At 41.2% G+C, this 27,715-nt stretch overlaps 1 protein-coding gene across 1 annotated transcript; it reads left to right on the forward strand.

Moving 5' to 3' along the window:
• The first annotated feature begins 1,929 nt into the window (after nucleotides 1–1,929).
• Nucleotides 1,930–20,287, forward strand: LOC149995295 (uncharacterized). Its single transcript, XM_090259171.1, is given in 4 exon segments — nucleotides 1,930–1,969; nucleotides 4,737–4,972; nucleotides 5,834–5,960; nucleotides 14,906–20,287. Coding segments are annotated over 4 exon segments (2,421 nt in total). The 3' UTR covers nucleotides 16,924–20,287.
• The last annotated feature ends 7,428 nt before the right edge of the window (nucleotides 20,288–27,715 follow it).

Raw genomic sequence — 27,715 nt, forward strand, 5'->3', positions numbered from 1 at the left:
TACGTACCAAATTTATATTTGGTGCCAGGATGACTGCAATGTTGGCATGTGTGCGGGTTGGGACAGTGGGCATCTGAACTTGTGAGAAAACTTTCATTTCAGGATTTAACCCCCTTGCTGGGTAATGATGATCATAAATACAGTGACAGTGTCTGCACTGGACAGTCAATTAGTTCAGGCATAAAATTAAGGTGTGAGAAAACTGCAGAAGGTATGAATGATCGTTAGTGGAGTTATAAAGTGAGTATTTTGAAATAGCTTGAAGAGAAAAGTCTATGGAGCCTGAGAACAGGTCAGTCACAGTGGGTGGTAATTAATGGACAGTGAGTTCTAAGAGGCGAGAGAATTTACATGAACTATATGCTGGAAAAGTGGCCATTATAAAATTTTTGTATCTCCAAAGGGTGACTCCTTATTATTCATTGGAAGTTGAGTGGAGGAAAAGTGAGGTAAAATATTGTAAGGTGTGACCAGAAAAATGGAGAATTATGGAATAAACATGGTATTGTGTTTCATTGCTTTAATAATCCGTTACTAATTATATTATGTCTTCAGCGGCTTATCTACGTCTATCATATACAGCAGTGACTAAAAACGGCATCGCAACCAGGCTCGTTCAATGGCTTTATTGAAGGAGTAGCCAAAAGCTAACACAGAGAAAAAAAATTTTGTAGTAAATTGTTGGGTGATAGATGATATGGCAACATAAATTGAGTAGCACTCAGGAGTGCCAAGCATGTGGATCCTGAAGATTTTAAGATCACACAGTTAAGGGAGGGGGAAAGGAGATTTGAAATAATGGGGAAGGTGTTTCAGGGACAAGAAAACACTGTACAGTCTTCCCTGCCAGGGGTTGGCAACAGTGTCAGACCACTTCTATAACCATTGTTCCATCCTCAGTGTGCTGGAGGTTATGTCCATTTTCCTGGGATTATTATAATTGCTGGTAAGTATTAAGAGGTTCGTCAACTCCTCTTGGTGGGCTACTCAAAAGTTGAAAAATTTTAGTTTCAGGTAACAGTTAATAAACTTAAGTAATCAAAGTATGTAAAAAGGTGTTGTTTCAGGAACTGAAGGTAAGACCTACCTTGATTCCAGGTTACCATAAGCAGTTCGACCTTTGCTTCTCAGGACTGCAGCAACCAAGACAGTATATGAGCCATTGCACTCCAGGGAGAGGTGATCGCCAACCAAGACACAAATGAAGGAATCCTGAAGCTCTTATTCGATTAACCTTTTCCCTGAATTCCAAACCCCTTACTTACTCTTCTCCTTATAAAAAGGTCCCATTCATAGTGGAATTTAAGACAGTCTGTTAGGGGACAAACTCTCTTTCTTCTCTGATCGCCGACCATCTGAAGAAAGCGCCCACGAAGATTCAATCCCTGTCTCTGCTTATTGGGTCTGGTAGGTGACAGACAGCACAAACACCGGCTTTTCTGGTTTCACTCTGTTACGTTACTTAGCTTAAACTTTTTTAAGTTTTGGATTAAATTTTAGTGTTTTTTTACTTTGAATTAAAAAAAGATTTTATTCATTTATAAGTAAAGAGGGGAAGGGAGGGAGAGAAACATAATGTGCTAGAGAAACATGAATCGGTTGCTTATGGCATATGCCCAACTGGGGACCTGTCCTGCAACCGAGGCATGTGCGGTGACTGGGAATGGAATTGGCAGCGTTTTGGTTCACAGGCTGGGGTTCAGTCCCCTGAGTTACATCAGCTTAGGCTATACTCTGAATTTTTATTTTAATTAAAAGCAAATTTTAAATAGATTTTATTTATTTCCAGAGCGAGCGCTGTTGAGTGAGAAAGAGGGAGAGAAAGATAAAGTAGTGGTTGTGTCTCACGCCCTGCTACTGTGGACCTAGCCGGCCACCCAGGCACGTGCCCTGACTGCGAATCCAACAGGGGTTCCTTTATTCCGCAGGATGGCGCTCAATGCACTGAGTCATGCCTCCCAGGGCTACAGTGAGTTTTCAAATAGAAAAAGTTCTTACAAATTTGTATTGATTTTTAATATTTATTGTGTGAGAAATGCTCACAATAAAACAGCAGTAGTCCAGGCATTGTTTATTCACAGGTCTGCAGAACTGGACACAGCCATATCAGTGACATGAGTGTGCCCGGAAGCAGACAAGCAAACTGAATTTACACTAACTCTAGTATCTACCCCTCTTCCCCCACCCCCACCCCGTCTCCCCTGTTTCTCCATTTATTGGATAATCAGAGTTAGAATATAACGTAATTAACTAAATTAACTGAGGGTAGGGATTAACTAAAGGTAGTCTGGTTATAGGTCTGTCTCCAGCTCTCTCTTGAAGATTCCCTAACTTGTTTGCTGGGCTCTCTAGCTATATTATTCCGTTTCGTGGTGTTTGGTGCTGAATATCTTCCCCCTTTGATCTCAGAGGCATTTTCACTGAGCTGCAGAATGTCACTTTTGGAGTTGTAGGTATGCTAATACTGTTGACACTGACTTTGAGACCCCCTAATTGACGCTTTAATTACAGTTGTCTTTTGTTGCCAATTTTTCCCTACTGTTTGAGTCACCAGTTGCTTTGTCCATTACAACTGCACATATGCATACCGATATTACTTGTTATTTATATTTCAGGTTGTCAGATCATGTACACCTGGACTTTGGTAATCAACCTGGCCCTGGAGTATGTTACAGAGTAAAAGGGGGTTCTTTCACCTGGTGCCTTGGTGTAATACCCAACAACTAGTGTTGAGGAAAACAGGTCTTTATTTACAATATTCCAACCTGGGGAGGGCAGTGAGCACTTCAGCTCAGAGTCCTGTTTTCCCACAGGACCCAGCACTTCCCTTGCTCCCCAAAAGGCTAGAAGCCAAAAACATGCCTCAATGTTCCCCATTCCTTATCTGTCAGCTGCTTTTTTCAGGATCTGGCGTGCCAACGATCATTCCATGGTCAAAACCCCTCCCATCTTCTTGGGGCCTTGGAAGAACCAAAACCATTTGCATAACTGAGACACTAAGCTTCTAGCCATAGTCATGTAAAGCCGTCTTAAAATCTGTTCCCTTTTCCCCATCCCCCAACTCACAGGCTCTGGGGCTTTTTGGACACCCCCACTCTGTACCAGTTATACAGATTTAGATTATAGTGGATTTTGGCAATTAAGTCCTATTTTCTTTAAAACACCCACAAACACACAGTTCTGCCTCTTCCTACCAAGCCAGGCTACTTTTAGAAAAGTCAGAGATACACTTTCGCTACCTGCCAGACCCAGTTCAGTTTTACCGGTAGCTCCCAATCATTCGAGCGTGATTGGGGAGGTTTTAGGTGTCGTGGTTTTCTCCAGCTCTTAATGGAGAACCACATGAATATCTCAGACTTCCTGTAAACCGCATGGAGTTTTCCTTTCCATTTCAAAGATGCACGGTATCCTTCTCTGCCCTTCTTGCAAACCACGTGGACCTTTTCTCCTCTCTAAAATGGTAGCCGCCTTCTTTTTAAATCCCTCACCTGTGGCCTGTGAAGCAGTAGACGTGGTAACCGGTTCTGACCACTCACAGAATCTTGCAGAGGCCCTGTATGCTCTTCCCTCACCACTTTCTGGTCAAAACCCCTCCCATCTCTTTGGGTCCTTGGAGAATCAAAACCCTGTGCATAACTAAGACACTAGTTACCAGGCATAGTTATGCAAAGGCATCTTAAAACCTGTTCCTTTACCCCCATCCCTCAACCCATAGTATTTGTGGATTTTTGGGGTGGTGGTACCCCCACTCTGTATAAATAATACGATACTACTTACACATCCATAAAAACACTAAAACTCATGAGAATTCAATCATCCAATATTGTAAAAAATTTATTCATTTCTAATAAGATTTAAATTATATCAAAACAGTAGTCCTCTATTTAATGTTTATATTATGATTCATAGTCCTATTTTTGTTTTTAAAAAAAGACGTAGCTAAAGTCTTGTATTATATTTGTCACATACATATATAAGAGTGTAAGTAGCTAATTTGTATGGTACATTTTTCCAGACTCTCAGGAACACCTCTTATTATTGTGAGAAATGCTCACAATGAAAACCGGGACACAGGACTTGAGCAGCAAAGCGAGGCGTTTATTCACGAGTCTGCAGTCAGGCGCACCCTCAGCCAGGAGAATGTGCGCCCCAAGTAGACAAAGAAATCTGGTTTTATAGTAATGTGATTAGCCCCCCCTCCCTTATCCTTCTCCCCTATTTCTCCATTACTTGTTACTCCGGAGTTACAACCCAACACGATTATCTAAGTGGCCCTATTGTGATTTGTAAATATGCTACTACTGTCAACTCCCTTCTCCCATTTTCTCTTTGTCTGGTGATGACCATATTTCTACTGGTTTGGGAGTCACTATTTTCTTGTTTTTACATTATTACTCACTGTATGGACCTCAGATAATGTGTTTTTATTGAGATGAACTCAAGTCGAAGTGCCAGGAAAAGATGAAAACTTCTTTACCACTTTCATGATATGTCTTGTGACAACTTATCATGTCCCATGGACCCTAGCGGCGGATCAAGATTTTTTTTTGCTGAAGGGATCTTAGAAAAGGCCCAGCTACACTTTGGTCTCTGCAACCCATATTACCCAGAACACCATGCGAGGAATACCCCGCCCCTCCCAGCCACTGAAGGTTCGCACAAGGCGTTGCCATTGGCGCTCACCGGGTAAGGCGGGACTTCCGGCACAAGAGGGGTCACCCTATCTTCTCCCAAAGTCGGTTTGACCACGTTTTCTGAACCTCCCGGTCTCTGGGTGCTGCTGAAAATGGGGGCGCGGGGTCGGCGCCTGAGTCCTGGTCCACGGAGCACACACGAGAGTAAGGATCTGGGCGACCCTGACAGGGTGAACCAGAGAGGGACCGCTTTGTCCCTGGTGTGCTCGCCTCCCGCCGTTACCTTCCCGCCTCCCCGACAACGTTCCTTGGCGGCCTCGCTCAGACGCCTCGCTGAGGTGAGTGCGCGGCCTCCCGCATTCCCTCCTTCACAGACTCACGGCACGAACGCTACATCCCTGTGCCGCGTCCTGTCAGGCTTCGCGTCAGGCATCGTGAGGAGGGTCATCGGAAGAGTGTTGTGGTTTCTGCACACACAGCAATTACAGTGCAGAGTGAACACGAGGTTTTTGTATCTAAAATTCCCTTAGTATCTGGGTCTTGATTATTGACGCAAAGAGCAGCGGGCAGGAAGGGAGAAGTTCAGATCCCCTTTCGCGCCTTTGCTGGGCTGTGGAATCCGTCAGATAAGGGGTTATTCCGGACCCTGCTGGAACATGCCAAGCACTCTCAGATGCCATAGGCCTAGTTTTGGGTGAGTCCGGAGATGTACGTGTACTACGGAGCAGGAAGGTGACAGATCTGAGGGAGAGGACCTGTGCTCTGAAGACATGAAGGAGGCAGACATTCCACAACGGCGAGCACTAGCAGAGGAAGTGAGAGATGACTGTGCCCGGTACCGGTTTGGGGACTTAAGTGTAAAGCATAAGGTCGTGTTTGGCTGTGACTTTGAGACATGATCTAGGAGACTGAGTGGCATTGCTTGTGTGGAAGAATGGGACCCTACAGTTATGGCCCAATGCTTATATGGCATTCATCTGCTCTTTGCCCACAAAGTCCCCCAAGCGAGCCGCTGTTGATGAAGGTGCTAACAGTAATTAATAGGACTGATGAGAGCGCAGCTAGCACTGGTATCAGGGCCTGGTGTTCACAGTGAACTGGGGAGCCCTGGAGGAAATTGAACATGGGGACGATTTGTAAAAAGTAGTGGGGCAGTTCTCAGATAAGACTGCTGAGGTCATTTGTTTCACTTTTGACAGGTTGGTGTGACCTTTGGGGACATTGCCCTGTACTTCTCCAGGAAGGAATGGTGCCTCCTGGATGACAATCAGAGACGCCTGTACCTGGGTGTGATGCTGGAGAACTTTGACCTTATATCCTCGCTGGGTAAGACCCTCTCTTTGGCCAGTTACATGGACTTGGCCTTGCATTTCCCATGTCCCCTGTTCTCTAGGGGGTGCTCTCTCCTCACATGTGGGCGGTAAGCACTGCTTGATTTTCAGATTTCTGAGCAGTTGCTTTCCTTGGTAGGTGTGGTTTGTTTGCACTTTCCTTTTATCCCCCTGGAATAGCAGTTCCTGAAGTACTGAACTTGTAGGGAAGGATTTGTGGTTGGTAATGTTGCAGGGAGCCTAGTGAATACCACCTTGGTTAGTGAGAAAAATGCCTATTTTTCTATTCCTGTTGGTCATTTGTACATATTTGGGAAATTCTGCATCTTTTTTGGCTAATGAATTTTGAACATCATGTGTATTTAATAGATGCCTTTTCACCTAGTGATACATGCTTTCAATATTGACATAATTTTCCCTCTCAAATGTTGATTTTGCTTTTGTTTTTGTGCTCCTTCAATGCTTTTGCCAACCCCGCATTTAGCAAGTCTGCTGTTGCCAGTTTTGCAGGAAGCTCAGATGCTGGTTACTAGTGTTCCTGAGAAAGTAATTTTAAATAAGTCACGTAGATTTTTTTTTTTTTTTTTATGGACTCACGCGTTGCTTTGTTAATAACCTACAGAATAGTGTTGACATAAGTTTGTATTTACTGGTAAATGAATTTACGTCACATTTTCTGAACGTAATCTACAGCATCTTCAAGCCATACATGTATACATTCTGCAAGTGTTTTCTCTCATTCTGAGTTTGCCTTCTTTATTTTTCCTTTTTTTAATACATTTTTCAATTTCTATTTCTAGATAGAAAGGAAGGAAGGGAAAATAGAGAGAACCATCAATATGCGAGAGAAAACATTGATCCTTTGCTTATCTCTCCAGCCCCAACCAGAGTCTGAAACAGGAACCCAGTCAAGTGCCCTGATCCAACAGGCCACCTGTAGGATTACAGGGTGACTTACACCAACTGAGCCACACTGGGCAGGGCTGCCTTTTCTTTCCGTTGCTCTTCTGTAGAGAAGCCTTTTCCTTTGTTGTAGGTTCAACTGCTTATATATGCTCTTTTGCATTGTGGTTTTTGTCATGTTTAGAAGATTATTTCAAAAACTAATCTTCAGCCCTAAGTAGTAAGTGGGTTGATCATCTTCCTCTTTACCAAAAGGTCATCCGGTTGGATTCCCAGTCAGGGAACAGGCTTGGGTTTCTAGCTGGGTCCCCAGTTGGGGGTGTGGGACAGGCAACAAATTGAAGCTTTTCTTGCACATCAAAGAATCTCTCCCTCTCTGTCTTCCTCTCTTCCTCATCCTGGAAAATAATGAACAAAATCCTTTACAAAAATTATGATGTAGATGAAAATGAAATAAAAATCTCTAAAGCATCTATTCTAGGTTATCTTGAAAGAATTTTAAGTTTTAGGACTGAAATTTAATTTTCCATACGGTTTCAACTAATTTTTATCAGTGATTTTCACTTTTGTGGTTTACATGTAATTATCTGTTTTTCCCAGCAGCATTAGCTAGGAAAATCTTTTTTTTTTATTTTTTTTATTTTTTTATGCCGTGAAGTTTTAGTCAAAGATTAGTCGAATATCAGTGCCTGTGTTTATTCCTTGTTGTGGTGTGCTATTCTATTGGTTTGTGTTTCTGTATTGATTTTAATAACACGCTCGTTCTTTGGCTTTGTAATAGATTCAAGTCAGGAAGTCAGATGCTAACAAAATTTGTTGCTGCTCAAGATTGCTTTTGCTATCAAAGTTTTTTGCGGCTCTATACCCCACAGGATTCTTTTTAGATTTGTGTTAAACTACCATTGGAATTTACAAAACTGCATTTATTTGTAGATTGATTTGGGTACTTATAGATACTTTATCTTTATTAAATTTTAAAATTTAAATTTAATTTTGAATATGAACACTAGCTGTGTTTCAAGCATTTGCCTTTACGTTGTTTTCTTTAAACACTGTATTGTCCTGTTCAATATTCAGATTTTCACCTATTCATATGTATTTTATTGGTTTGGATGCCATTATAATGTTTACTATCTTCTTTATTTCTTTATTTTCTTCTTAATCCTGACCTTAGGTTATGTACATTGATTTTATAGACAGAGTAAGGGAGAGAGGGAGCAAATCATGTTATGTGACAGAGAAACATCGATGTGTTACCTCCTACATGTGCCCAAGCAACGTATTTGGGTTCTCTGTCCTGGAATATAGAAACTGAGCCACCTGGCCATGACTCTTCATTTGTTTATCAAATAATTTATGATAAGTATGTAGAAATGGAACTCAGATTTGTAATTTGAATTTTGTGTCCAGTCAGTTTTCTCCATTTATTTATGTATTTCTTTAATTTATTTTTTGTTTTTGTCTAAGTATATTTTATTGATTATGCTGGTACACTTTTATGAGTTTTTTTTCCCCTTTGGTCCCCTCCACCCACATGTCAGTTTCCTCCAGTGTCCCTTCCTTCTTAGTTCATGTCCATGGGACATACCTATGTTCTTTGTCTTCACCCTTTCCTATATGTTCTTCTCCTTTATTTTTTTTTTTTTTAAGAGAGAGGGGAAAGGAGAAAGAGAAATATCAATGTGCGGTTCCCGCTCATGCGCCCCCAACTTAAGACCTGGCCAAGCGAACTGGTCATGTGCCCTGACTGGGAATCGAGCCAGTGACACTTGGTTTTCAGGCCGACGCTCAATCCACTGAGCCACAGCAGCCAGGGCATTTCCTGTATATTCTTAACATCCCTCTGTTCATTTTATATACAACAATTATACTTCTTAATCTCTACACCATTTCCCCATTTTACCCTTTCCCATCGCATCCGATAACCCTCCCACTGATTCTCATGCCTGTGATTTTGTTCCTTTTCTTGTTGTTTGCTTAGGGTTTTGTGTTTGTGTTTGTGTTTGTGTTTTAGATTCTGTTGATAGTTTTGAATTTGATCTCATATTAATGTTCACAGTATTGAGCCTCTTCTTTTTCTTAAATAAGTCTCTTAAACATTTTGTATAATAATGGCTTGGTGAGGATGAAATCCTTTAGCTTTACCTTGACTGAGAAGCACTTTACCTGCCATTCCATTCTAAATGATTGTTTTCTGGATGGAGTAATGTTGGTTGGGGATCCTTGGTTTTCATCACTTTCAATACTTGTTGCCAGTCCCTTTTTGCCTGCTGAGTGTCTTTTGAGAAATCAGCTAATGTTCTTTCTTTTTTTAAGATTTTATTTATTTATTTTTAAAGAGAGGAGAAGGAAGGGAGAAAAAGAGGAAGAGATACATTCATGTGTGGTTGACTCCTGCGAGCCCTCAACTGGGGACCTAGCGTGCAACCTAGTCATATGCCCTGACTGAGATTTGAATTGGCGACCCTTTGGTTCACAAGGTGGCATTTAATCCACTCATCCACACCAGCCAGTGCTGATGGTCTTATAGGAGTAGGTAATTCTCTTCTTTTCTCTTGCTGCTTTTAAGATTCTCTCTTTATCTTTAACCTTTGGGATATTAATTATGCTATGTCTTGGTGTGTTCCTCCTTGGATCTAGCTTCTTTGGGATTCTCTGTGCTTGCTGAATTTCTATGTCTGTTTCGTTTACTAAGTTAGGAAATTTTTCTTCATTGTTTTTTCCACATAAGTTTTCAATGTCTTGCTCTTTCTCTTCTTCTGCCACCCCTATGATTCATATGTTGACACATTTAAAGTTGTCCCAGAAGTTCCTTCTTCTTGTTTATTCAATTTTTGTTTTTTGATTCTGTACTGGTTGAGTGTTTATTTCTTCATGAGGTTTTAAATTTTTGTTTTGAACCCAAGCTTCCTTCCCTTCTCTCTTTGTTTCTTGTGTATTTCCTTCACTTCACTAAGTAGCCTTCATTTCTTCTCATATGCATTTATCGTAGTTAATCTTGCCTCAAGACTGTGAGCATCATTATGACCAGTGTTTTGTACTCTCTCTCTGTTAGGTTGCCTATCTCCTCATTGCTTAGTTCTCCCACTAGAACCTTGAATGCTTCCTCTTTTGTGCCATTCTTCTCTGTCTTCTCAACTTAACAGCCTTCCTCTTTTTCCCTCTTAGGTATGTCTGTTGCACCAGTTATATTGTAAGTGGCAGAGCCTTAGATATTCGTCAGTGCGGGGCAAGCTATTTCATCATGTTGTGGTGCTGTATGTCTGGGATGGATCTCAGAGAAAACAATGGCACTTACTCCTGCATCTCATTTAAAGTGGTACACCTCTAGCTGTTGCCCTGGTTGTGTTTCTGAGAGTGGTTGGGTTTGCACACATTCTAGGAATGTCAGGGCCTCTACACAAATGGACTATGCTGAGAGAGAGAGAGATTTTTCCTCCACCTCAAACCCCACTGATTTTCAGAAAGTCAGAAGCAATGAGGCTTATTGTCTTGGCACTGGAGTCATGAGCTGCACAGACCAGTCTGGTCCTGAGCTCACTCCCCAGGTATCTCTCCAGATGCTTTTAATGTATTACTGCTCTTTCCGCTGGTCTTCCACAGCACTGCCTTGCTGCAAATGCTGATGCTGCACTGCATCCTCTTCGTCCCTCCTGTCTGTCAGGATGAGTATTGCTTCCTTATGTCTTTGTTTGGCATCCATGCAATTCCATTTTCTTGTAGTTTTTGTGGTTTTTACCTTTGAGGTTGTTGTGATCTTGTTGTGGAAGACGATAAGCGTGTGGACCGAAGCCTCTGTCTTGGCAGGAAGTCCTGCTTATTTGTTAAAATTTTTATTTATTGATTTCAGAGAAGAATGGAGCCTGCCACACAGGAAAAAGGGAAACATTTTTCCATGGTTCCAATCATATCTGCATTCATAGCCGAATGCGTGTTGCCTCATGGGGTATTTTTCTACAATCTAGGTGTATTGGAACCAGGCCAGAGCTCTGAATATTTTTTAATTTCAGAAGATTACTGTGGGAATTTGACAGTTTTTCTTCGTAGGGTTATGTCATGTGCCAGTAACTGTCATGATGATGCATTGTGGTTTGTGGTATTGGGTGCAGTGACATATCTCAAATGGTTCTTTAAATTATTTGAGTCCTTTCTTTTAGTCTAACTAGAGGTTTGCCAATTATATGTATCTTCCAAAATATTGCTCTTAGATATATTCATTTTTTGTCTTCTCAATTTCCTTTTTTCTTTTCCTAGGTTTGAGTTTACTTTCTTGTTGTTTTTAAAGTTTTCTGAATTGTACTGATGGGTTATTTATTTCAGATATTTTCTTTCTTTTTTAATGTAGACATCACTATAAAGTTTCTTCTTAAAATTGCATTTTATACTTAAGCTGTGGTAGATTATGTTTTTATATACTATGCCCTGAGGTATTTTTTATAGATTCACTTATTTTTGATGATATTTTATAGTGATTTGACTGTTTTGTCTCTTGTAAAATGGTTTTTGCTGCTAATTTTCAAGATTTCATAAAACCCCTCATTCTCTTTAAGTTTATTTTATACTGGTAAGACCTTAACTGCATCCAGTATTCTACCTTTTGAGTCTTTACCACAGATCTTTTTATTATTTATTTTTTTTGTTTTTGATTCCACAATTCACAACTTATATATAGTGTCTCTAATAGGGCACAGAATGGTGGCTTCATTATTTTTACTAGATTGAATTTTAAATCTTTATGATAGCTGTGTAATATACATTCCACCAATCCAGTGCTACTGTATAGTGAATTTAATTTTATTTTCACTTTTATTAGTGAGAATTATACTTCCCCACCTGTTCGAGTTTCTATTTAGTACTGTTTCATTTGATCTTCAAGAAGTTTTTTTGCCATTCCTAAATATGTCAGGTTCAGTGGCAGTGAAGTTGCTTAGTGTTTGTTTTCCTGGGAAACTATTTCTTTCTGAAAAACTGTTTCTGGATAAAATATTAATTGTTTTCATTTATTGTTCAAAATATAATATTTTCATAATCTCCTAGTCTGCGAGTGTTCTTCAGAGGAATCTGCTGATACCCTTATTGAGGCATGCTCCTGTGTGCAAGGAGTTTCTACCTTCTTTGTGTTTTCACAGCTCTCTGTGCCTTTGATTTTTGACACTTTTGTTTTTCTTTCTCGGTGAAGTCCAGCTTGCTTTGAACCTGTATAGGAAACTGTGAGTAGGCATTCACTTAATTATTCAGAGCTTTTTTTCAGATTTTGGAAGTCAGTCTTCTTCTCAGTGTTTTAAAATAAATGTTCTACCTATCTGGTTCCTTGTCTGCCTTTTCTCTGTCTCTGACACACACACACACACACACACACACACACTGATTCCCATAATGCAAAGAGCAGGTATCCTTGTCGTTTTACTTTACTGACCTTGCCACATTTTCAATTTTTAAAAAAGATTTTATTTATTTATTTTTAGAAAAAGGGGAAGGGAGTGAGAATGGGTGACAGAGAATCATTAATCTGTGGTTGCCTCTCACATGCCCCAACCAGGGATGTGGCCCGCAACCCAGGCATGTGCCCTGATTGGGAATTAAACCAGTTACCTTTGGTTTCTAGGCCAGCACTCTATCCACTGAGCCATAAAAGCCAGGGCCACATTTAAATTTTTTATTTTCATTTTTGTTTCTCTCCACCTTGATGCTTTCAAATGACATATTCTTTCCATGACTTATTTTAACAATTTTTATTACAGTTTTCATTTGTTCCATGTAATTTGGCCATGGCACTATATCTTTTTTTATTATATGTATATTGTTCTGTATATTTGATATTCTCGTATTGTTCCTGTGTCAGTATCTCCTTTACGTTGGGTCCATTTGCATTCTCTGGTGGCTCATGAATGTTTTTGAAAGTAAATATTTTGGATTCCTTATCAGGTTTCCATAGAATTTCATTCCTTTGGTATTGATTATTCAAAAATTCTTATGCTCTCTTGGTAGTGGCCTTATATGTCGCATTTATTTTAACTATGTAATGATGTCTAAACATTAGAGGAAGCGGAAACTCCTTTCAATTTTATGGCCAGAGAAATAATTCATCACATCTGGGTGTGTGGTTGGCTCAGTTGCTGTTGTGTGTGTCTTAAGACAAGTCCCAGCGGCGTGCTCTCCTTGAAGCTATGTGAGTTGAGGTCAGAATGACAAAATCTGTACAAGTACAATCTGCTTTCGCAGAATTTCTTTTCACTGATAGTTGGGTGTTTCAGAGTCTTTGGTGGCAAATGTTGCTGGGGACAACTTGATTTTTTGTGTTTTTCCAGGTCTAGGCTGTTGACAAAGAGATTTGTTTTGGATTTCATACCAAGAAACTCTATAGGGCCCTCTTAAGAGTAAACTGTGGGAGCTTCACAGATGTTGCAAGGGCGTCTGTGATTCTGAAAAAAGAAAATTTCCAGTGTTTATCACAAAACAGTTGAGTAAAGTCAACTAGCATGATCACAGTGGTTCACAAAGGTAACTGAGACCCCTGTTTTTGATCCTAACCATCTTGAAATGGGTTTGGTAACCCACACCCCAGTCATACTTTCTGTGAGGTTCTGTGTTCTTTGTTCCTTTGCTGTTTTGGTATTATTGTTGATGATGATGATTAATTACTTTTAGAAACACCAGGTAAAGGGGTAGACGAGAAAATAAATTTTTTGTTCCAGGTATTTATGCATTCATGGGATGCTTCTTCTATGTGCCTTGTCCGAAAATCGAACCCACAACCTTGGTGTATGGAGATGACCTTCTCACCAACTGAGCCACCATGTCCAGTCTGATTTTCTATTTGTCTTAACTGAATATTAATTCCCCTTCCCTGTGGAGGATTTAGTCTGTTGGTAGCTGTCTACCTGTACTGGAAGAAGGGAAAATTGTCATACTTCTTATTTGAGCATGTTGCTGAACTCACTCACAAAAATGTTTTTCTGTGATCACTTTCTTCTTTGTTGTCCTATCATAGTGCTGGCCATCCATGTCTTCACTTATTCTCATTGAAGTTATATGGCCTATATTCCATGTTTTACTCCACTGGGATTTAAGGGAAGAATCATTTGTGATTCTGCAGAGTAACATGACTCCATCCACGCCAGACTGGACCTAGATCTAGTCTTGCCTCATAAAGTGCTGTTGGAAATGTTTTCACGCTTAGGCTTTGTTGAAGTCATAGCTAGGAATCTATTTTGTTCATAAGTATTTTATCGCCATTTCCTGTTCATCAGCCCATTCCTCTCTTCCTTGTTTTTCGTTGAGAGTTTGTCAGTTACTCACTTCTAAGTTTTCATTTTCACTGCCATTTCGAGCCCACAGATCATCTTGACTTCTCTAAACTTTTTCCCGCAACTATTTCTCTTGTAGTTATTTTTTTCTCCCCTGTAACATTGGTTTATGCTTGCAGACCCTTGGTGTGTGCAGTTACCATTGTTTTGACCTTGACTATTACAGGCTTTGGTACAACGGAGGTTGACTACCTTTAGTTAATAGAGAGGATTCTACACAGCCTCACATCACCAGTGGGAAAGGTCCTACAGGAATCCTTTTGAGTAAGCACAACGAGAACTCCCTGACTATCCTCTCTGTTTCATTCCATGCTTCTGTCTATTGCTTGGTTAGGTCAGCACCACTGAGTTACTTTTGTGACTATTAAACGGCTATTTCTTCAGTGTGCTACTGAATTGTATTGGAAATGGTTTCATAGATTTATGCCAAGGTGTGAATGCTGTCCGTTTGTGATGAAGATATTTCTTTTCTAATAATTTTTGTGAGGATTTTACTTATTTATTTTGAGAGAAAGGGGGTGGTAGGAAAAAGAGAGGGAGAGATACATCAATTTGTGGTTGCCTTGCAACTGAGGACCTGGCCAGCAACCCAGGTATTTGTCTTGACTGGGAATTGTACCACTGCCCATTGGTTTGCAACTGCCACTCCATCCACTCAGCCAAAGCGGTCAGGGTGACTATATTTCTTCTAAAGACAAGATACCCTTCAGAAGTTTTTCCTTTTGTTCAGGTTGCTGCTGTGGAGCAGAGGATGTGGAAGCACCGATTGAACAGGATGTTTCTGTAAGAGTGTCAGAGGCAACGAATCACAAGGCAGCTTTGTCTCCCCAGAAGAACCACCCCTGTGAGAATTGTCGGGCAGTTTGGCGAGAAATTTCTCACTTCATAGAGGAGCAGGAAACACAGCACATTCAGAAACTGTTGAGATGTGGGGCATGTGGAAAACGATATTATTTCAGTACAAAGTGTCGTGAGCACCGAGACCTTCAGGACAGAGAAAAGACTTTCATGGGAGCGGTGGACAGCATGTCACTTGCCAAGGGTTGCAATTATAATGTGTCCCAGAAGCCTCTTACCTGTAGGGAGGTTGGACCAGACATCTTTTCAGAGTCAGTACATCCCCCACAAGAGCCCACTCACACCAGAGAGAGGCCAAAGAGCAACTTGATGCCAGGAGTGACTACTCAAAGAAAAAAGTATTTCACCCTGAGTGACTGTAAAAAAGCTGTTCGCTGCAAGCATACACATGTTCAGAACAAGGGAGTTTCTACCAGAAGACCATATTTTGTGTGCCGTGATTGTGGAAAATATTTTACCAGAGTTTCTAATTCTTATCCAAAGACAATTCACACTGGACCAAGTCTCTATCATTGCAGTGAATGTGGGAAATCTTATCGCAGTAATACTGGCCTTCGTTATCATCAGAGATTTCACACAGGTGAAAAGCCATATGAGTGCAGTGAATGTGGAAAATCTTATCGCTGTAGCAGTGGCCTTCGTTATCATCAGAGATCACACACAGGTGAAAAGCCATATGAGTGCAGTGAATGTGGGAAATGTTTTACCACCAATGGCAACCTTCATGTACATCAAAGAGTTCACACTGGGGAAAGACCTTATAAGTGTAGTGAATGTGGGAAATCTTTTACTTTGAAGCATACCCTTCATGAACATCAGAGAATTCATACTGGGGAAAGGCCTTACGAGTGCAGTGAATGTGGGAAATCTTTTTCCACCAATGGTTACCTTCATGCACATCAAACAGTTCATATGAAGGAAAGGCCTTATGAGTGCAGTGAATGTGGGAAATCTTTTACCTGGAAGCATGCCCTTCATAACCATCAGCGAGTTCACACAGGTGAAAGGCCTTATAAATGCAGTGAATGTGGGAAATATTTTACCTGGAAGCAGGGCCTTGATGCCCATTGTCGAATTCATACTGGTGAAAGGCCTTATGAGTGCAGTGAATGTGGGAAATCTTTTACCTATAAGGATACCCTTCATAAACATCAGCGAGTTCACATAGGTGAAAGGCCTTTTAAATGCAATGAATGTGGGAAATCTTTTACCTGGATGCGGGGCCTTGAATCCCATTGGCAAGTTCATACTGGGAAAACCTCTTATTCATGCAGTGAATGTGGGAAATCTTTCATGCGAAAGCAAGCTCTAAAACGCCATCAGAGAGTTCACACAGGTGAAAGGCCTTATAAGTGCAGCGAATGTGGGAAATCTTTTATCTGGAATCAGGACCTTTATCGCCATCACAGAGTTCATACTGGGGAAAGGCCTTATGAGTGTACCATATGTGGGAAATCTTTTAGTATCAGACAGAACCTTCATAAACATCAGAGACTTCATACTGGGGAAAGACCTTATGAGTGCAGTGTATGTGGGAAATCTTTTAGTGTCAGACAAAACCTTCATAAACATCAGAGAGTTCATACTCGGGAAAGGCCTTTTCAGTGCAGCGTATGTGGGAAATCTTTTAGTATCAGACAAAACCTTCATAAACATCAGAGAGTTCATACTGAACAAAGGCCTCATCAGTGTAGTGAACCTGGGAAATCTTCCATCCATAGCGGTGGCCTTCAGTATCATCGGAGTGTTCACAGAAGAGGAAGGCCTTAGGGTTGCAGGGAATGTGGGAAATCTTATACTATCACTGGCCTTGGTTATGAGGAGAGACTTCACATAGGAGAAGGGGTTATGAGTGCAGTTAATGTGGGAGATGTTTTGCAACAATTCTAACCTATCTTCACATGGACGGAAGGTCTGGTGTTTCGTAAACATACGGGGCTTATTTTGTTCGTTTATTTAACAATACTATAGGTAATTCTTTGAAGGATTGTTTTTCTGAATCAAGTTCCATACAGCCAGAAACAGCACTAGGAGGTTCCACATAAAAATATTTTATATCGGTATCATGTTTCCATGTTGCACGAATTTTAGGTATCCAGTTCTTTTCCAGATCCACATCACTGCATATGTCTGTCCCTGAAGGTATTTCACCTGCACCACCTATAGTGTTCCCAGAGATTGCTTGAGTCAGCAGTAACATGTGCTTTCAGAAGGTCACTGTTCCCTGATTTGGTGGAGAAAATTAGGAAGAGACTAAATTTTTAGGTCTTGAAACACTCCCATTAGTTGTATTATTGACCTGAGTCCAGGTTGGCCTAGAGAACTTCATCTGAGTTCAACTGTCAGTCTGCAGAAGGACTGCCTTTCTCAGTGACAGACTGTTTTTATATATCAGGGATAATTTTTCTGTGTCAAAATTACAAATGCAAGAATTGTCAGGCTAATCTCCCTTCGGTTTATACAATAATGCAGGTGTTTTTCCTAACTTTTCTTTCATCTTAGGTGCTGTATTCGTGGTGTGGGTTAGTATATAAACAGTTTTGGACCCTAGAAGGGTAAAGACATGAACAACTTTTATGTGTGTATCAGTGTTTCTGTTTCATGGGGATAATGTGGTGCATAAATGAACTCAATTGTTTTTCCCAAATTTGCATTCCTGCTCCTATCCACCTAGTAAAGATGGTGGGCTCTCTAGTTCTCAGGAGAAGTCTCAATGCTGTGAATTTCAGGACACACTCAGATTAGTCCAAGGAGAGGGTAGATATGACAATCTGAAGTGCACCTGGGAATAGCATGAATTTTCTTCTGTATTTAAAATGGCGGATAATACTATTGGAGGGAACCTCTGGCTCTGTTCATGCAATAGTCCAGGTGTCATAATGTCTGCAATTGCATGAGTGATTGTCACCGGTTGTATCACCATAGGGGTGAGAGTAAAGTGTGACTGTAACAGAAACACTGGCGTATTAGTTGCTGGAGGTGACTGCAGCCAACTAGAGGGCATTTGCCCCTTCTGAGCATGAATCCAGAAATGTTTCTGAGAAATAGTGCAGGATCGGTGTGTACACAAATCACAGGATCCACAGGAATATTTATCTTCTGTTGATTCACTCATTCTCCTTGAATATAATGAAAAGGGTTTAAGTGTGTGCGCAGGTAACTGATGTGGTTACAGTATTGTCTTCTCATATGCCAAGGCTCTGATTTCAATATCCTGTCAGGGCACGTACATGGAGCAACAGATGAATGCACACATAACTGTAACAAGAAATCCAAACTTCCCTCTCTGTCTCTCTGTCTTTCTCCCTAAAATCGATATAATTATCTTAAATGTGTGGATTTTTTTGGTCTCTCATATGCTCATGTCAGAGCTACTGATGCCCTAGGAGAATGAATACTAACGTGTATCTGTAGTTGAGGGATGTTGCTATTTTGACCCATCAGTTATGTTGGTTTGAGTTGTTTTTTCTTAAAATATTTTTTTCTTCATATATATATAGAGAGAGAGGGAGCGAGAGAAACATCGGTCTGTGTGTAACATACATTGATACGTTGCCACTCACATGGCCTCATTAGAGCCATTGTCAGGCATATGCCCTTGCTGGTAATCAGACCCCCATCCTATTAGTTCATAGACCAGTGCTCATTCTACTGAACCACAGCAGCCAGTGCAGTTTCACTGAGCGTGTCGGCTGTGTTTGCTGTCTCTGAGGCAAAGTCTCATCCCAAGTGTATAAAATTTGGAGTGAATATACAGTTGCTAAACCTAGTTTCAAAATGAGTTAGACATATTAATTTTCAATACCTACCATTTAAAAAAATCTTAATTACTAGACATTTTTAGTATAATATTTGGTCAGCCTTCCCCTGTACATGACAGTGAAACCATCACCATTGTCATAATATTGGCCGTTACAGGGAATTTACTTCATAGGCATTTGAATCTCAGCCCTGTACAGATCAGTTGGTAAACGTGATTGGTACTCCATTGTAGTAAATAACTGGGATTAATGGTGTTTTTTCTGCTTACATTTACTTTGCATATATAATTGGTGCTTTATTAATGATGTATTACTGGCTTATCAGTTTTTGCTGAGAAATAGTATTTCCTTTGAACATATCACTGAATTTATTCAAAATGATTATTTCTAGTTTTTGACTTTGAAGCTGGTTAAAATATTTTTTTCATAATTCTTCATGTGCAAAGTCTCAATGTAAAGTAGGTAAATGTATAAGTTACACATATTAGCAATCTGTGATCTAAACTATACCTTTTTGAATTCTCCGGCAGTCTATAATATGTTCAGTTTATCCACATTTTTAAAACGTTTTTAATTAATTTATTTCCAGAGAGGGGAAGGGTTGGAAAAAGAGAGGGAGAGAAACATCAATGTGTGGTTGCCTCTTGTGTATCACCAACCGGGAACCCGACCCACAACCCTGGCACATGCCCTGACCAAGACTGAACCAATGACCTTTGGTTCTCAGGCCAATGCACAATTCACTGAGCCACACCAACCAGGGCTTTGGAAATCTGTTATTTTTCACTTTTTCTTTAAGGTACTGCTACGTCACTGTTGTTTCATGGCATTGTTTTACAGATTGATGGTGAACTTTTTCTCAGATGTGTGTTTGCTATGTGTGTATCTTTGCTCAATGTCTGATCCTGTGTTCTATTTCATCTGATAGGAGTTTTGGCAGTTTTTTATGACAAACTGACAGAACTAATTTTAATGCATGTTACAATGTCACTGATTTTTGGCCTTTTTTCCTTTATTAAATAAATGGTATTTTGTTATTGGAGTGATGTTTTAATATATTGTACTCTCTTTAAGCTTTATACATTTCATTTTTAACGTCTGGTATTAACATTCTTCATCAGTTAAAATATCCAGTTTTTCACAATACAATAAGCTCTGTTTTGTATGTTCTTTAGTTTTTCTGGTCTGCTATTGTTACAGAAACAGGGGAGTCCAAAAATTCCCGGAGTTTGCGGCTGGGGGATGGGGAGAAGGAAGCAGCTTTTAGAATGCCTCCACATGCCTCAGGCTGATGGCCGGTGTCTTTCATTATGTAAATTGCTTTAATGTATCCAAAGCCTCAGGTGGTGGGAGGGATCTTGAACCAGGTGATGGTATGGAAAGCACACAGCGTACGTGGCGTTCTGCCAATAGTCAGAACTATTGGCAACACACACTGCGTCAGAGGACGCAGTCAGGGATATATAGGCAGCTGCAAACACTGTAGTGGGGGCAGGCTCTGGGGCTGTCTCCCTCGCTGGTGAGTGTTCGCAGAGGTGCTCTGGAGAAGGAGAGGAGATCCACGCGGTTTACAGAAAGAAGGCAGTTTCCAAGGAGGCTGAGAATCCAGGCAGTTCTGCATTGAGAGCTGAAGGACACCACAGCACAGAAAGGACCTCCCCAATCAGATTGAGTGATTGGCAGCTGCTGGTAAAGCTGAACTGTGTTTGGGAAGTAGGGAAATGGTGTTTCTGACCCCCCTAAAACTGGTTAGGTTTGGTAGAGGGGAGGCAAGGATATGTGTAACTGTTAAATAAACAATTTTTCTTTTCACTCAAATATAATGTTCAGAGTTGTAATTTTGGCAGCGGGCAATCGGACCCCTAACTAAAGAGCCCGTGGGTTTGTTTTCAATTGGAGCAGCCCACGGCTCTGTAACACTATCAAGGGGCTTCATGCCTTGGAACAGGTTTGTAACGGAGGGCAGATGGCGACAGGATGGGGAGGGTGGGTTCAACTCTGAAAGTTCAGAGCACAGGTAATAGGAGGACAGTGCTCAGGCACCCTGGGTCTGAATTTCAGATTATAAAATATTGGGACTCACAGTGAAATTGTTACAGGACAGAGACCAGCCTGGAGTATGCTCACTTGGGTAGAGGACAGTGATTTCGGGTGGAGAAAGTAATGAGTTAGCCTAGGTGGTGATCTGTTTCGGCTCCCTGCAGGATTTACAGGAAAGGAGTGAGTCAGCTGGGACTGCTGTTTCCTCACACGGAGATCAGAGAACAGGGGACCTTGGAGACAGGATCAGGAGGTAACCCGGGTCGAACTGCTGCTTCTCACTGCATGCCTGGCTGCAAGTTTCCTGGGGGTCCTTTGGGTTTAGGAGGAATTAAAAGGTTCCAGTAACAACCTCTACTGCTGCTGTGAAATATTCACTGGGTCATGTACTGTGTGCGGACTGCGGAGGATCATTTAAAGCTGCTATTTCCATTGATATGATTACTGTGATTCTCCCCCTAATTCTCTGAAACATCAAAGCACTCACCCTCTGTCACTCAGACCTCCAGGATAATCTCCTTTTAGTATGTTTCAAAGATTTTATTCATTTTCCAAAGAAGGGAAGGGAAAGAAAAAGAGAAATACCGATGTGAGAGAGAAACATCGACTGGTCACAACTATAGGCATGCCGAGTAGGGAATAAACCCACAAGACAGGCATGTGCCCTGATCAGGAATGTATCCACAGATCATTCCCTTTTTATGATGACCAATCAACTGATTACAGACATCACACAGGTAGTAACCTCCTTTTAGATGAAACTACAGTTTGTCGTTCTGTTGATTCCAGTTCGGACCTTGACACTCCCCACGTCTTGGTAATTTGGGCTCGGTCTCTGCACCTCCACCACCGTGTTCCGTGTCACGCAGTGATTCCACTTAGTCTGGTGAATTTCATGCCTTACTTTGCGGTTGTTGTTCCTGTGTGGCACTGACATTCACCCTGAAGTGCATGAGCCTGCTGGATGTGAATGGGGGAACTTCACATTCAGATATGATGCTGCTGACCAAAGGATCCGGTTCTCCATATCAAGTGCTCACCTCTCTTTTGTGCAAGGGACTCACGACACAGAATATTCTTTCTCTACATCCCTACTGGGTGTATGAGACAAACTCACAAGTGTACTTTGCAGGCAGGACCATATTTCGAAAACAGGTCCTCCTTCATAGTCTCCTGTTTCTGCATGTCAAACCTTTGATTGAAACATAGTTCTTTTGAACACAAACTCTCCCTACAGAGCTCAGCGTCCTGGGTCACACGTGAGATACCTTTTACTCTAGATTCCAGTTAGCATAGAGATAGAAGCACAGTTCTTAGGACACAAACTTTTTAAAAAATTAAATGGAGGTCATTTTACAGAGAAAATAACCATGGTCACAGCCGAGGTTTTCTAAGCACAGACTAGATATTAGGCAAGTAGCACCATTGAAACTCCACACATTGAATTCTAACATCAGCATTATTCTGTAGCTTAGAGATTCCTTACATGCCTGTTTATGTCGCTGTTTGTATTTTATAATATTTTATTAGCATGCTTTTAAAAGAGAATTTTATTTCACTAAAGACAGCATGAAAATTCAACCCTCATCTTTAGAAGACTTATTAGTAAAATGTTCCTACAGGTTTCATTTGTAATTCGTGCCCTGAATTGGTGCAAACTCCATATCCAGCCATTGCTATGAAAACATTAAGGGTCACTAAAGTACTGAATAAAACACACAGTCTTCATTCTCTCCACTTCATAGGTAACAAAGCTCATGGCAGAAACATCTGAAGGTCCAGTGTGTTCACACAGGGATCAGAGGAAGAACACTCCAGACAGGTGTAGAGGGACCATGGAGGACAGAGATTAGGCTAACACAAAGCACCATTGCCACTGAGTTCCTCAGAATATATTCCATGTGGCTCTTTCTTGGTATTTGATGCAACCTCAGAAAATATTTACTTTCCTCCAAGAGTTCTCAATGTATATGGGGAATTTGCTTACTCTTCCTAACAATAGAAGGTATGCCTGGGTGTGTGGTACCACAACAGGTTTACATTTGCTCCCCAGATGTGTAGTGTTGACACATCCATGAAGGTGTTGGAGTGGGCATCTTTCCCTGAGAAATAGGTTTTAGATTCATAGATCTCATTTGTTGACAAGGCAATATCATTTCACCTGTATTTGCATATGACATTTCATACTGAATTTTCTGAGAATTGGTCTGTTGCAACAATCTTAGGAGTATGACATGGACCTGCGAAACTGACTACGTACCAAATTTATATTTGGTTCCAAGTTGGCTGCAATATTGACATCCTTGTTGGTTCAGAAAGTGGGCATCTGAACTTGCGAGAAAACTTTCATTTCTGGATTTAACCTTCATGCTGGGTAACGATGATCATAAATACAGTGACAGTATCTGCACTGGACAGTTGATTAGTTCTGGCATAAAATTAAGGTGTGAGCAAACTGCAGAAGGTATGAAAGATGGTTAGTGGAGTTACAAAGTGAGCATTTTTAAAATAGCTTGAAGACCAAAGGCTCTGGAGTCTGAGAACAGGTTAGTCTCAATGGGTGGTAATTAATGGACCGTGAGTTCTAAGAGGTGAGAGAATTTATGGGAACTATATGCTGGAAAAGTGGTTATCATAAAATTTTTGTATCTCCAAAGGGCGAGTCCTTTTTATTCATTGAAATTTGAGTGGAGGAAAAGTGAGGTAAAATATTGTAAGGTGTGACCAGAAAAATGCAGAATTGTGGAATAGGCATGGTATTATGTTTCATTGCTTTAATAATCCGTTACTAATTATATTATGTCTTCAGAGGCTTATCTACGTCTATCATATACAGCACTGACTAAAAACGTGATCGCAACCAGGCTTGTTCAATGGCTTTATTGAAGGAGTAGCCAAGAGCTAACACAGAGAAAAAAAAATTTGTAGTAAATTGTTGGGTCATAGATGATATGGCAACATAAACTGAGCAGCACTCAGGAGTTGGAAGCATGTGGATCCTGAAGAATTTAAGATCACACGGTTAAGGGAGGGGGAAGAGATTTGAAATAATGGGGAAGGTGTTTCAGGGACAAGAAAACGCTGTACAGTCTTCCCTGCCAGGGGTTGGTAACAGTATCAGACCACTTCTATAACCATTGTTCCAGCAGTGTGCTAGAGATTATGTCTATTTTCCAGGGATTTCTATAATTGCTGGTAAATATTAAGATGTTCTTCAACTCCTCCTGGTGGGGTACTCACATGTTGGAAAATTTTAGTTTCAGGTAACAGTTAATAAACTTAAGTAATCAATGTATGTAAAAAGCTGTTGTTTCAGGAACTGGAGGTAGGATCTACCTTGATTCCAGGTTACTGTGAGAACATGGAGGCAGCTAGAATGCACTCGGAATTTTGGTATATGCTATTCAACCTGTCCCTTGACTTAGCCATTCTCAAAGATATGCTGATTGCCTTAGCAGTTCCCAAAAAATGTGATGATGGACTGAAACCATTGCCAGGGGAAATGGTAATGAACCTAGCCTGATGTGTTAACTAACCTGGGGGGTGGGGGGCGAGCAATCAGATGTAAATAATCTACTGAATATGTTGATAAGCAAACTCGCCCTCACCAAAATGTTTGGTTGACAAAGATAAAAAAGTTGCCTGCAGATGTGCAGGTGGGACTCCTATGGGCCCACGAGGAGGACCGGGAGTCCCCATTCCCCATTCCCTTTCTCCTCATTCTCCTTGCTCCTACGGACACTTGAGATGATCTGGGAGCTACCTCTCCCCTTCTACCTCCTTCCCCCTTCCTTTGTTCTCTCAATAAACCAGTTATCTGTTCCCACAGCAGTCTGGGTGATTTCTCAGAGCAGGGCTCCCCTGACAGTTACCATAAGCAGTTCGACCTTTGTTTCTCAGGACTGCAGCAACCAAGACAGTATCCGAGCCATTGTACTCCAGGGAGAGGTGATCGCCAACCAAGACACAGATGAAGGAATCCTGAAGCCCTTATTCGATTAACCTTTTCCCTGAATTCCAAACTCCTTACTTACTCTTCTCCTTATAGAAAAGGTCCCGTTCATACTGGAATTTAGGACAGTCTGTTAGGGTACAAACTCTCTTTCTTCTCTGATCGCCAACCACCTGAAGAAAGCGCCCATAATGATTAAATCCCTGTCTCTGGTTATTGGGTCTGGTAGGTGACAGACAGCACAAACACCGGCTTTTCTGGTTTCACTCTGTTACGTTACTTAATCTTTTTTAAATTTTGGATTATATTGCAGTGTCCTTTTACTTTGAATTTTAAAAATGATTTCATTTATTTATTAGTAAAGAGGGGAAGGGAGGGAGAGAAACATGATGTGCTAGAGAAACATGGATTGGTTGCCTATGGCACATGCCCAACAGGGGACCTGTCCTGCAACCCAGGCATGTGCGGTGACGGAATGGAATTGGCAGCCTTTAGGTTCACAGGCCGGGGCTCAGTCCCCTGAGCGACATCAGCTAAGGCTATACTCTAAATTTTTATTTTAATGAAAAGAAAATTTTAAACATTTTATTTGTTTCCAGAGCGAGCGCTATGGAGTGAGAAGGAGGGAGAGAAGCCCTGGCTGCTGTGGCTCAGTGGATTGAGCATCGGCCTGTGAGCCAAGTGTCAGTGGTTCGATTCCCAGTTAGGGCACATTACTAGGTTGCACGTCAGATCCCCAGTTGGGGGCGTGAGTGAGAGACAACCACACAGTGAAAAAAAAAGAAAGAGGGAGAGAAAGATAAATGAGTGGTTGCATCTCACGCTCTGCTACTGTGGACCTAGCCGGTCTCCCAGGCACGTGCCCTGACTGGGAATCCAACAGGGGATCCTTTATTCCATAGGATGGCGCTCAATGCCCTGAGTCACGCCTCCCAGGGCTACAGTGAGTTTTTAAATAGAAAAGGTTCTTACAAATTCATATTGATTTTTAATATTCATTGTGTGAGAAACGCTTACAATAAAACAGCGGAACACAGGACTTAAGCAGTGGGCCAGGCATTGTTTATTCACAGGTCTGCAGAGCTGGACACACAGCCATATCAGAGACATGAGTGTGCCTGGAAGCAGACAAGCAAACTGATTTTACACTAAATCGAGTATCCTCCCTCTTCCTCCCCCCCCTTCCCTCTCCCCTGTTTCTCCATTTGCTGGATAATCCAGAGTTACAATCTAACGCGATTAAATTAACTGAGGGTAGTGATTAACTAAGGGTAATCTGGTTATAGGTCTGTCTCCAGCTCTCCCTTGAAGATTCCCTAACTTGTTTACTGGGCTGTCTAGCTATGTTTTTCCGTTTCGTGGTGTTTGGTGCTGAATATCTTCCCCCTTTGGTCTCAGAGGCATTTTCACTGAGCTGCACAATGTCACTTCCAGACTTGTAGGTATGCTAATACTGTTGACTCTGACTCTGAGACCCCCTAATTGACGATTTAATTACAGTTGTCTTTTGTTGCTAATTATTTCCTATGGTTTGAGTCACCAGTTGCTTTGTCCATTACAACTGCACATATGCATACCGATATTACTTGTTATTTATATTTCATGTTGTCAAATCATGTACACCTGGACTTTGGTAATCAACCTGGGACTGGACTTAGCATTTCTCAAAAGATATTTTGATAGACTGAAACTTTCCCAGAGGAAATACTAATGGACTTAGCCCGGTATGTTAACTAAGCTGGTGTGGGAGGGGGGGAAAGCAATGAGATGTAAATGACCTACTGAATATGTCAATAAGCAAACTCCCCTTTCCTTTGTTCCATAAATAAACCAGTTATCTGTTCCCACAGCATTCTCTGGGTGATTTTTCAGAGCATGGCTACCCTGACACATGTGATATTTAAAAGTTTCTGAGCTATACATAATTTTCATTATAAATATGTACTTCCTTTACTCTAAATATAATTTCTAAATATGTTGATAATCTTACCACATGGAAAATGTCTGAAACACCATCTTACCTGATGTCTTGCATATGTTTGTGGTAGGCAAATTTTCTTTCAGTATGATAATGTATCAGAACCTGTGAGCTTCTCAGTTATAAGGGGCCCGATTGCGCACCCCTATAGCATAACTTTGAATACCAGAGTGTAGTGAAAAGAAAAAGAATTGTTATTTAAAGGTTATGTTACAGAGTGAAAGGGGGTTCTTTCACCTGGCGCCTTGGTGTAATACCCAACAACTAGTGTTGAGGAAAACAGGTCTTTATTTACAATATTCCAACCTGGGGAGGACAGTGAGCACTTCAGCTCAGAGCCGTTTTCCCACGGGACCCAGCACTTCCCTTGCTCCCCAAAAGGCTAGAAGCCAAAAACATGCCCCAAAGTTCCCCACCCCTTATCTGTGAGCTGTCTTCTTCAGGATCTGGGGTACGATGTCATCAGCCTCCGTATAACAGTCTAGAAAAATATGTGCCATGGTGCACTGGATCACGCATGGTTCTCTCTGCCCTTTCAAAGCTACATGATGTTCTCCCTTCTCAAAGCCACATTGTATTCTCCCTTCTGAAAACTGCATGAAGAACCCAGCCAAAATGTCTGCTATTTTTAAACCCCTGACCGCATCCTCCTATGCAGTGGGTGTGGTAACCAGTTCTGACCATTCACAAAACCTTGCACAGGCTCTGTATGCTCTTTCCATACCATTCCATGGTCAAAACCCCTCCCATCTTCTTGGGGCCTTGGAAGAACCAAAACATTTGCATAACTGAGACACGAAGCTTCTAGCCATAGTCACGTAAAGGCGTCTTAAAAGCTGTTCCCTTTTCCCCATCCCCCAACCCGCAGGCTCAGGGGATTTTTGGACACCCCCACTCTGTAACAGTTATACAGATTTAGATTATGGTGGATTTTTGCCATTAAGTCTTATT

The sequence above is a fragment of the Furipterus horrens genome, unplaced genomic scaffold, assembly GCF_987537825.1.
Source record: "Furipterus horrens unplaced genomic scaffold, mFurHor1.1.pri manual_scaffold_13, whole genome shotgun sequence".
Taxonomy (NCBI): Eukaryota; Metazoa; Chordata; class Mammalia; order Chiroptera; family Furipteridae; genus Furipterus; species Furipterus horrens.